At 37.4% G+C, this 12,643-nt stretch overlaps 1 protein-coding gene across 5 annotated transcripts in view; it reads left to right on the plus strand.

The window, feature by feature from the left end:
• The first annotated feature begins 1,139 nt into the window (after positions 1-1,139).
• LOC137405556 (progressive ankylosis protein homolog B-like) overlaps positions 1,140-12,643 on the plus strand; it is a 165,725-nt gene continuing 154,221 nt past the window's right edge. For 3 of the 5 annotated variants that reach the window (XM_068091840.1, XM_068091841.1, XM_068091842.1), the window contains exons 1-11: positions 1,171-1,339; positions 1,967-2,072; positions 4,281-4,394; positions 5,361-5,479; positions 5,591-5,674; positions 6,244-6,405; positions 7,388-7,531; positions 9,185-9,310; positions 9,779-9,953; positions 10,095-10,218; positions 11,167-11,263. In XM_068091840.1, coding sequence (XP_067947941.1) covers positions 1,277-1,339; positions 1,967-2,072; positions 4,281-4,394; positions 5,361-5,479; positions 5,591-5,674; positions 6,244-6,405; positions 7,388-7,531; positions 9,185-9,310; positions 9,779-9,953; positions 10,095-10,218; positions 11,167-11,263 — 1,314 coding nt within the window. In that variant the 5' untranslated portion in view covers positions 1,171-1,276. Of the gene's footprint in view, positions 1,340-1,966; positions 2,073-4,280; positions 4,395-5,360; positions 5,480-5,590; positions 5,675-6,243; positions 6,406-7,387; positions 7,532-9,184; positions 9,311-9,778; positions 9,954-10,094; positions 10,219-11,166; positions 11,264-12,322; positions 12,454-12,643 lie in introns of all 5 variants that reach the window. The other 2 variants (XM_068091843.1, XM_068091844.1) reach the window with 2 other exon arrangements.

Genomic DNA, 12,643 nt, shown 5'->3' on the forward strand with positions numbered 1-12,643 from the left:
ACTGTAAACCATACGAAACAATATTGAGGTGCAATAGATTTTAGTCGCTCTAACTTGTTTTACATACAATGTATATATGTGTGTATGTATATATGTGTGTCCCATTCTTTATATATGTACACCTACATGTATGGTCTTGCTTTTAATGTATACACCTACATGTTCATCACATTCTTTTTATGTGTACACACCTCTATGTACATCTCATCCTGTATATGTGTACACCTACATGTGTGTATATGTGTACACTTACATGTGTGTATACGTGTACACCTACATGTGTGTATATGTGTACACCTACATGTGTGTATATGTATACACTTACATGTGTGTATATGTGTACACCTACATGTGTGTATATGTGTACACCTACATGTGTGTATATGTATACACTTACATGTGTGTATATGTGTACACCTACATGTCTATCGAGCAGAGGTTCCTTCATAGAGACCCTTACAGATAGTACACACTTATTAACATTTGAGATATTATTAACGTTTTAAACTCGGCATTAAAACAAGCAACTCTGACAGGTGGGGCTCCTTTTCTGAAACTCTAAAAAATGTAAAAAGTTTGTGGTGTTGCGGTTTTGATCTTATTGTAAAAGAAAATCTCGACAAAACTATGATTGTGGCTGCCTTTGTACTACCGTAGAAGCTCTTTCATTGTGCACTTGTTAAATGCAGTTACGTTATGGCGTAACCACATTGTATAGCAGTGCTTGTAGACAACCTCTTCATCAGCTTAAAGGAGCACTCTCTGTGTAGTTGTTTTTATGATCTCTCTCTATTAGAGGATATTCTATGATGCATTAATTGCTTGAGAGACCATCTATTCTAGCTCAATGGCCAAAAGAGTGTCATGCGCTGTCAACAGTGTGTCATATTACGAAGCCTGGTAAGAAGGCTTGCCAACTAGAAATGTGCTAGTAGCCAATGATTGTTTAGAAAAGGTCAAGCTTTTGTTCAAATATTTCTAAGCTGTTGAAATGGATGCTGGGGTCATTCAATTGGTACATGTTAAAATGATACTTCTTTGACATCTTCGGACAAAAGACCACACAGCATTAATGGCAGACCCCACAACTAGAGAAGCCGATCAAAAAGAACTCACCTGTGATGAAGACAAAATTGTAGAATGCAACTCAGATGAAAAGGAGATAACCAGTCAAAGCTTTGCGCTCAGTAATGCATGTAAAGACAACTCTGTGGAGGCTATCGATGATGTGGAAGCTGGTGCCATTGGAAAATTTCATAAGGTCAGACAGTTTTGGATGCTGCTCCGATTCATCGCCCCTCTAGCTGTAACCCAGATGGTACCAGACTTGGCTGAGCAGGTAGGTACTACTTGTCATCTGTCGGCGAGTGGTTATGAACATGTTTGTAAATTGTGAGGTCACTATGTTAATTACATTCCATCTTTAGTATGATCGTACCGTCATTGCCTTGTTACTATCATGTAATCTAGTCATCCCACCTCTAATCTAGTTGTATCATTTCTTATCTAGTCATACCATCTCTACTCTGGTTGTACCATCTATAATCTGATCATACCATTTCGAATCTGATCGCACCATCTATAATCTGGTCATACGATCTTTAATCTGGTCGCACCATCTCCATCTGGTCGCACCAACTCTAATCTAGTTGTATCATCTCTACTCTGGTCGTTCCATCTATAATCTGGTCATACCATCTCTACACTGGTTGTATCATCTATAATCTGGTCATACCATTTCGAATGTGATCGCACCATCTCCATCTGGTCGCACCAACTCTAATCTAGTCATATCATCTCTTCTCTGGTCGTACCATCTATAATCTAGTCATACCATCTATAATCTAGTGGTACCAACTCTAATCTAGTTATACCCTATCTAATCTGGTTGTACCATCTCTGAATTGATCATATCATTTGTAATTTGTACTATTTTTGATTTGGTGATATGGTGTCTGATTGTCAGGCAATAAATAGAGGCATCACATCTACAGCTTCAGATGAAATGGTGCAGTTGCTAGCGAGCTATGGCCTCGCTGTCTACGTGACAAGGTTGTTCGCTGCCACTGCTAGTAAGTCTCTCTGCAAACTCAATCATAGCCATCAAGTTATAGGCATTGTTTATATGACCTTTGACCCTTTGACCTCATCAGGTCAATATGTAAGTTTATTCTGATTATTTGAGTATTGCCCATTATTTTCATTGTGCATGTGTGTCCACTTTCATGCCTTGCTATGTCCATCATAACGGATATAAACTTCACGTGTAGTGTATCAGCAATAGGTGATCGTACGTAGCCTGGGTTCCTTAACTCAGTTTGTTTATATATGTAACTAGCTGGGGATATCTAGCGCACTTTTCTTACAGATATTTTGTAAGAAGTTAATAGCAGAGTCTAGTTGTAGCTGATCTGTCAGGTAAACTGACGACAGTCTCTATAGAAAGAAGTCTTTTTAGATATTAGCTTACAAGGTTGTAGTTATCATACTTAATATAAGTAGTTTTTTGTGAAATTTCTAATAATTTCTTCAACATATTACAAAGCTCAACATAACAATGATCATTACTTCAAATAATTACATATAGGATTAAAAAGAATACGTTATATAAAACTACCTAAAGACTAAATTACATTTACAAACAAAATTAATAAAGTAATGACCAGTAAAGAAGGTCAATAAAAGATTTCATTGTTGTTACATTACCTTGGAGACACATGAATAAAAGTGCAGATTCAGCACTGCATAGGTTTATTGGTAGAGTTAGTGATATAAATATGTGGTTTACTATTGATGCGGATAGCACAAGTTTTTAACCGACCCTGAGAGTCATAGCCAGTAATCCTACAAGGTTATGATCATACATGGTAAATACACACATGCTAGTACACATGCAGTTCTGTGAGAGATCATCATGTGTAATAACTATGTACATAATTATTCCATAATGCTACAAGGTGGTTGAGTGAAGCAGTTGGTAGTGTGCTTGGCTGCAAAATGAAATATCTGAGTTTGATTCTCATGTGAAGCAATTATTTTTCCTAACGCTCTTAGTGTGATTTGGGACAGACAGACACGGCTCTTATTATAGTAAAACATAATAAATAGATGTAAATAATAACTCATGTAAACATTTTATATTCTCATACGTAAATCCTTGGTTCTTGTGTGTCCATGTTTAAGGTACGTGGCTAAGCAGGTGCTGTATCTTGTGTTGCCATGTACTATTGTCTCTTCCCACAAGTTGCTCGTGCCATCGTTTGTAGTTGTCTCCTCACTCAGTAATCTTGGTCATAAACTATAAGCTTTTGTGTTGTTGCAGATAATGAATTGAAGAAACAAAACAAATATATTATATTCAGTGGTGGAGTGAATGATATAAATATGTGGTATAACGTACTCTAATTTACTCTAGATATAGCTTTAATACAAATTAGTTTATATATTTATTATCTTTGTATTTTACTTTTAGACTTGACTAGGTATGTTACCTTTGTAATGTGCTTTACGAGTTCTCAGTAGTCTCTTGTTAGCAATTACTTCATAAGTCGAGGCAGTTATTTGCTCAAGTTTAATTCATAGTAGAGGTGATCGGAAATCAAGGTTTGACTGTATAATTCAGGCTCTAACTGTAATATGCTGGGGATATTATGAAGCGCTTCTAGATTCCCTATGCGCCCGGGTATGTGTTTGTGTATGACATTTAAATTATAATTCTGTACCCTCAATTTTAGAAAAAATGTACTAGTTTTTGACATGGTTGGTGTGCATAATGGCACGTGATATGTGAGTTTTTCAAGCCTTTTTGGCAGTGGTAAGTGTATATTGCTCAATGTATTGTTGAAGACAGTGAGATGAGATTTTGGTAAATAATGAACAGTTATAGGCTACTACAACTCTCTATTTATCATTTAATAAAACAACAGATGTATTTGGTAAAAGCTGAATTATTTGAGTAGGATTTATTCACAGGCAATCTCGTAGCTGTTACTGTTTTACTCACATATCATTGAAGGCGATGTGTAGATCATATCCCAAATTTATGGATACACCTACTGTAACACCCATTCAATGATAGATATGTTTTTGCGCATAGCTGTATTCCAAAGGCATTCTCAAGGCAACTAAAAGACACTGCAAGTTGCATCTGCCAAAGACTTGTGTAAAGATGTCTGTGATGTAAACTGGACTGACAACTTACAAAATATAGGTTTACTTTTTATTAACCATGTCTTCAGCTGCTGCAACTCTAGAACTCACTTTCATGCTGTATATTGCAGTGGAGTTACGGCACGTGAGCATTGTACTGGTGAACAGCAAGCGTGATAACACACGGATGACAATTATGTCTCTTGTTATAGGACTCCTGCTCTCTGTTTGTGTCCTTCTACTAGGTAAGTTCCAGGTCTCCTTTGACTGTCAAGTCTATCACTCCGTATCTTTAGTAAAGTATTTCTTTGACGGTCAGGTCTCTCACTTAGTATTTGCAGTTACATGTAAGTAGCCACAATGACCTTTTTCATCAAGTATCGCTATCCTCTAACAAAGCACCATTCTATTTTAGCAGACAATTCTTCTAAGAAGCAAGTATTCAACTTCATATACACTTTACCTTCATGTACCTTGTCCTCCTTTACTAATACTACACGCTAGTAAATAAATACATGTACATGTGGTATTTGAGGAATAATCACTTGTTAAGGATTGACTTAGTACCGTGTACTTCTAATAAAGTATCACTTGCTACTTATAGGAACACTTACAATTACCTGTTTTTATCAGATAGTATAATCTATAAATAACCATCTGCTTGTATAAACCGCTATCTGTCAGTATCAAAAGTTATCTGTTACTATTAACAGTTATCTGTTCGCATCAACAGCTATCTGTTAGCATCAACAGCTATCTACTAGTGTAAATGGTTATCTGCTAGTATAAATGGCTATCTGCTAGTATAAATGGCTATCTGCTAATATAAACAGCTATCTGCTAGTATAAATAGTTATCTGCTAGTATAAATAGCTATCTGCTGGTATAAATAGTTATCTGCTATTTATACAGATAGTCTAATCTGCTAATGAAAATAACTATTCGCTTGTATAAACAGCAATCTGCTAGCATAAACAGCGATGTACTAGTATAATTAGCTACCTGCTAGGATAAACAGTTGTCTGCTGGTATGAATAGTTATCCGCTAGTATAAATAGTTATCTGTTATAATAACCAGTTTATCTGCTATAATAAATAGTTACTGTACCTACCGATAGTACCAGTTGAATGTGGTTTGCTGGCTATACGCTAGAAAGGCAATCTGTACAAAACATCTATTCCTATGAATTTTTGGCTCTCTTTCCATACAGGCCTGACACCTGCTGGCACCTGGCTAATAAGAGACATACACGGACATAATCAAGAGGTATCAGATTTGACCAATCGCCTCATGACGCTGCTTGGCCCTGTTCCTCTCATTGAAGCTCTGGTATGTATATTGCGCGAATTAAACGCCATAAATATGGGTAAGAATTTTTTCGGTGATTGCATAACTCTATACGATTTCTTTTCAAATACATCTATTGATCGGTGATTACAGGCTAACTACTATGAAGGTGGACTCATACATTCTAAACTGACTGCCTACGCTGGGATTGCCAGGTTCACTGATTTTGGCATGCAGGTACATTGCAGATTATTAGTGTTTGACTCATATACCAATTTGATTGTAGACTGTATGGTAGCCATTTATATAATGGTACAGAAAGAGTGAGGTTAGAGGAAGTAATGTTAGGAGTTGTCCTATTTTAGTCAATTATTTTGGAACGAATGCTACATTTTGTACTAGTTGGTATTTGGCTAGATTTACTACCATTCTCCTAAAGTCAGTGATTTTACACTTTAGTGTAATTTTATGGTCACTCTGGAATTTGTTGTTGTTACATTGTTATACTTTTAGCATGATCTAACAGCCTTATGTGTCTGTTTGGTAAACACCATGCTAGTACACGAGTGTACAGTTTAGTTTTTTGCCCCTTTCGGATGCAGTTTAGACAATGTGATATTTATTCAAGACTTCAGTAGTCTACTTTGCATGACATTTCTTATGAAAAAGAAGCTGATGTGCTGTTAGCAGCAGTCAAGATGTCAAATGTTCTAGTCAGGTATTTCGTCAGGTGCTTTTCATTCTCAAATTATCTTATTTGATATGATAAACATCTACAGGTGCTTTAATATGACAAACATCTACAGGTGCTGTTTGTCTTACTTCTCCTATTCACATCTAAAACTATAGAACCAATGCTCGTGCCTATATACTCTGTATATGCTGGCTATGTGGCAAGGTTGATATTGGATGCAGGCTTTTGGTACGTACTCGTCAGACGCAAGCTGCCGGAAACACATGAGACTGAGGTGAGCTTGAAAGACACCTTGTTCACCGGTTTTGTATATCCCTGCAAATTCTATTATGGTGTATTTGTCTTAGTCGATGGGTCTTATAAGTAAATAATTTGCATTTTTGACTTAAGGTTCAACTTCATGACTTGATCACACTATGACTTATTTTAAGTCTCTGTCTTACTATGGGAGACTATGAGATGGTAGGAGAAATTGTGAGTTGAAATAAAAAACTGTGAGTTCATATGCGAGAATATGAGTTGATATGAGAGACTTTGAGTTGATATGAGAGACTATGAGTTGATATGAGGGACTCTGAGTTGATATGAGAGACTATGAGTTGATATGAGGGACTATGAGTTGATATGAGGGACTATGAGTTGATATGAGGGACTATGAGTTGATATGAGAGACTGAGTTGATATGAGGGACTATGAGTTGATATGAGAGAATATGAGTTGATATGAGAGACTATGAGTTGATATGAGAGACTATGAGTTGATATGAGAGACTATGAGTTGATATGAGATACTTTGAGTCGATATGAGAGAATGCGAGTTGACATGAGATACCTTGAGTTGATATGAGCGAATGTGTTGATATGAGATACTTTGAGTTGATATGAGAGACTGTGAGTTATGAGATACTTTGAGTTGATATGAGAGAATATGAGTTGATATGAGTTGATATGAGAGACTAAGAGTGTGTATGAGAGACTATGAGTTGTTATGATACACTATGAGTTGATATGAGAGACTTTGCGACCTCTCATATGAGTTGTCATGACTCTCATACCGACTCATAAAAGAATCTATGAATTAATAAGAGAGACTATGAGTTGGTATAAGAGACTAGGAGTAGGTATGAGAGACTATGAGTCGATAGGAGAGACTGTGAGCTGATATGAGGTACTATGAGAGACTATGAGTTGATATGTCTGTGATGTTAACTCTATGAGTATTGCTTTACTGACCAATCCCATCTGTTCTGCTTATAGAAGCCGCTAACTGTATCCAAGGCACTGCGCTTCTGGATGCCTCTGGCTTGTGTTAGACTGGTGCAGGTCGTGACTAGGCCTCTCCTCAACCTGGTTGTTTCTAGAAATCTCTCAGTAAAGGTTGGCAAGGAGGCAGCAGCTAAGGTTAGATCAGTTTCTAGAGGGATGCTTGTCCAATGGTACGTGTGATGGCATTCACTTGTCCAATGGTACATGTGATGACATTCACTTGTCCAATGGTACATGTGATGGTATTCACTTGTCCAATGGTACATGTGATGGCATTCACTTGTCCAATGGTACATGTGATACCATTCACTTGTCCAATGGTACATGTGATGGCTTTCACTTGTCCAATGGTACATGTGATGGCTTCACTTGTCCAATGGTACATGTGATGGCTTTCACTTGTCCAATGGTACATATGATGACATTCACTTGTCCAATGGTACATGTGATACCATTCACTTGTCCAATAGTACACGTGATGGCATTCACTTGTCCAATGGCACATGTGATGGTATTCACCTGTCCAATGGTACATGTGATGGCATTCACTTGTCCAATGGTACATGTGATGGTATTCACCTGTCCAATGGTACATGTGATGGCATTCACTTGTCCAATGGTACATGTGATGGTATTCACCTGTCCAATGGTACACGTGATGGTATTCACCTGTACAATGGTATATGTGATGGCATTCACTTGTCCAATAGTACATGTGATGGTATTCACTTGTCCAATGGTACTTGTGATGGTATTCACCTGTCCAATGGTACATGTGATGACATTCACTTGTTTAATGGTACATGTGATGGTATTCACTTTGCCAACTTTTATATTCATATACTGTAAATTTTGGCGTGAAGTTGATCAGGCGTATAAGTCAAGGTCTAATTTTTGATTTAAAAATCTTGGTTTCGACATGTACCTGTCGTATAAGTCGACTTCTTTCTCTGGCTCAAATCGTTTGACCGCTATGGTTCAGTTGATATCAGAGATAGACGATGCGTAGCTGAAGAAATGGCGTTCAAAAATGTCACCACCAAAAGCGTTTATGTTTTTTGTGCTGTCAGCAATGCATACAACAGTTAACAAAAGCATGAGAGACAACAGTTTTAGTGAAAAACACAAGGCGCGAAAAACAATACTTCATCATCGTATTGGCCCGCCTCGCCAATAGAACAAAACTGTAACCATTGATGATATGCACTTATAATGTATGTACAAAAAAGCCATGCCATAAAACAGATTTCTCTCAGAAATCATGATTCGTGTACAAGAAAAAGGATGCATGGACGATGGTGGATGTGTCAAACGAATTACGTAAGTGTGGGTTGTAGGCGGTTACTAGGATAAAAAGCCTTGACTTGGAAAAACCATGTTATTCCAGAAGACAATTCTAGCGATGACAATTTGAATTGTGAAGAGTCGGACTTTGTGTTGGATTCATCTCATGTTGATAAGGATTACTAGTATTTTACTATTTTATAAATAATTACTTCATGTCATGTGATTCTGATTTGTGATGGTTTTTTGAAGTTGAATTTTACTTGAATTCGTGCCATGACAAACATGACTACCGTTTAAGTCGAGGGTGGATTTTTAAACTTTTAAAAAAAAAAGACAGATTTTTGACTTATGCGCCGAAATTTATGGTAAGTAGGATATCTCTTTCTTTCCTAGGATCTCTTTAACAGAGGTTTTCAGAGAATGTTTTACCTGGAGATGTAAAAGGCTTATGACCATGAACAACATCATGTGGGAATTCATCGCTAGTTCATGGTATTGCAGGCGATTGCAGTTTTGACGGCTGTCTACCCAACAGGTAGATTTCTGTTTTCTTGGCTCAATGATCTCAGGACCATCCCACCTACCTTTCACAAGGACACCCCACAACACAGTAAATTTAAAATGAAGGTACACTTGTCCTTTATACGATTATATTGCAGGGCATTATGGGTAGGCTCACTCACCTTAAACTCTACCGGTTGTTACTCTCTTTTACAATTGGGAGCTACATTGTGATGGCTTTAGAGAGACACGATTGGTTAAATCTAAGGCTAAAATAAAAAAGTATGCTCCATCTTTTCTTAACACTCATATCTGCTTGAGTGTCACTATCAGAGTTGATTGTCAGCAAAGTGAAACTGCCTCTGGTCTCTCGTGTAGCATTGTGTGCATGCTTATATAATCTTTTTATTTAAAAAACGTATTAAAGCCAAGATTTTATGTTAGAAGCACAAAAATTAATTTGATCAGAGTTGACGTGGAGTTGTCACAACCTGGTTATTTAGAAGATAGCTGACTACATGAGGAGGCTCATGCCATTACCCCTGTGAATGAATCTGCATAGACTTAAAACCAGTATTCGTGTCTGTGTTGCAGATTCTCAGCATGTTTGCCTTTGCCTGTACAGCTTCCGTGTTCACCATCAATGCCATCCTCTTCATCATTCCTGGTCCAGGATTTGCCATCATGCACACTATTGTTGGTCTCAATGAAGAACTCGCCCAACTCAGCCTTCTGCCTCTCAAGATCTTCTCTGGCATCTGCTTGTGTGGTAGGTTGTAGTAATCATAGCAATCATCAGTAACGAAAGAGTGGGAAATATTTGCTAAGGAAAAGCATGGATAATTCTATTCTGTAGCTTCTGGTCATAGGGAAGACTTTGCGTAACCTCGCTGTGTTATCATACTTTCAGTTGGACTTCGGGCTCATCTCTCAGGAGTTCTGATCTTGAAGAAAAAAACGTTTTACTTGACGCCAAGCGCTATTGGCAGGCTCATAGGTTTGATAATCCTCATTGCGAGCCTCTCTCATACTCGGTGAGTAATACTCTGTGGCTTTCCATGCATCACAGTTACTAGTACAAGTAGAGTACAGTTGTTTCATACTCTCAACTCTGACTCATATACAGTTACTAGCACAGTTACTCCATACTCTCAATTCTGACACAGTTACTAGTATTAGTAGAGTACAGTTACTCCATATTCTCAACTTTCTCTCATACACAGTTACTAGCACAGTTACTCCATACTCTCAACTCTCACTCATACACAGTTATTAGTACAATTACTCCATACTCTCAAATCTCACTCATACCCAGTTACTAGTACAATTACTCCATACTCTCAACTCTCACTCATACACAGTTACTAGCAAAGTTACTCCATACTCTCAACTCTCACTCATACACAGTTACTAGCATAGCTACTCCATACTCTCAACTCTCACTCATACACAGTTACTAGTACAATTACTCCATACTCTCAACTCTCACTCATACACAGTTACTAGCACAGTTACTTCATACTCTGAACTCTCACTCATACACAGTTACTAGCACAGTTACTCCATACTCTCACTTATACGCAGTTACTAGTTCAATTACTCGATACTCTCAACTCTCACTCATACACAGTTACTAGCACAGTTACTTCATACTCTGAACTCTCACTCATACACAGTTACTAGCACAGTTACTCCATACTCTCACTCATACCCAGTTACTAGTACAATTACTCCATACTCTCAACTCTCACTCATACACAGTTACTAGTACAATTACTCCATACTTTCAACTCTCACTCATACACAGTTACTAGCACAGTTAATTCATACTCTCAACTCTCACTCATACACAGTTACTAGTAAAAATTACTCCATACTCTCAACTCTCACTCATACCCAGTTGCTAGTACAGCTACTCCTTACTCCCAATCATACGCAGTTACTAGTACTTTGAGTAACTATAAATTTTCTTTCTCTTTTAGGCTATCCGGTGCTGTCCTGGGTATAACAGTGCTACTCCTCTCATTCGTGGTAGAGGTTATTTTAGTTGTAGCAGCTGCACTACTAGTAAGGTTTAAGGTATGTGTGTAACCTTGACCCATGTGTAACCTTGTATGCATTTCAAATAAAATTCACAGTTCTTGTCAAGGAAATTGTTAGCATTTTTACAATTTATATTAACATTGTAAGGAGTTGTCTACCTACAATAAGCCACAAGATGAGAATTTTTAAATTTTGCTAGTTTTCACTGTGGTCACTTGCAACTTTACGCTTTTATCTTTTAAGGTGCTAGCGCGCCGCAGATCTTTCTGTAACCTCAGTTACACTGGCATGATGCTGAGGGAGGAGATGGTGTCAACATAACTTTGACAAAATTTGGAAGTAATAAAAATGCAGTTTATCAGCAGTTTCTATGAAGTTTCTTAGATAACTAAATAGTTGGATCAGCTTGTGACATGATCAGAAGGCTATATTAGTGAGGGTCATTTTAAAGCACACTTTTACCTGCAAGACCTTTTAGCAGTAGATCTCTCATCTTTGGAAAGATTATCATGCAAGTCAGGGAAATCATAGTGAACCAAATATTTTACTGATAAACTACAATGTCTGTAATCAAACTGACTACGAAATATAAACTTCACTTAATATAATACTTGTATTTGATGAATCGTTCATGCTACTTCATTTGTCGTTGACAACAGGGTCTCTATTATATAGTATTTATATCTCTGCTGTTGCATGATACACCCAGCATCTTTTACAAAAAGTTATTTCGTGTTCAGAGTTGTATAAACTGTTCCTTTTGCATGGCTCTTGACAGCCATAACATTCTTACTTGCATGGGGGTTGTCTTCTCCAGCAACATCTTCATTAGTGTGTGTTCAGTATACAACTACTGGCTCTTGCTGAGCTAAAAGAAATAGCATGAGATACTATGTTAAAAATAAATATATGTTTTTGAAAACAAAATTTTTCAACTTGAATGAGAACATTGATATTTTGTTATTGGCCCAACACATCTTCTGCTGAAAAACGAACTTTTGGCAGCAGTCTTTAGAAGTTTTGGCAAGTGTTTAAGTTTTCTTTTTGGATGAGCAGTTGTGTCTTCTTTTATATTATCAGACTGTATAATTACAGCCCAACCTGACTCTCACACCAATGTGCTTGCGGAAGAAAGACAAAGATCAAGCAGAAGAAGAAGTTCAGCCACTTTCAGCACCGACACAAGACACGAGGACTCGCGTATAAAAAGACACGTCTTGTCGGAGGTTACTAATTTAAATATTTGTATATTCTCAGGCTATTGCTCTGTAGAGTATAACTGTACTGGACACAGACTAGACAGTCACAGCACTCTTACAGCCTCTCCTAGTCACTGGAATATTGTTATTTACTCTGCAATGTATGTCGCTGCTCTGGTCATGTCAGCAGTAAATCCTGCTGTGTCCTGCATTGATG

This window comes from Watersipora subatra, chromosome 10, assembly GCF_963576615.1.
Source record: "Watersipora subatra chromosome 10, tzWatSuba1.1, whole genome shotgun sequence".
Lineage (NCBI taxonomy): Eukaryota > Metazoa > Bryozoa > Gymnolaemata > Cheilostomatida > Watersiporidae > Watersipora > Watersipora subatra.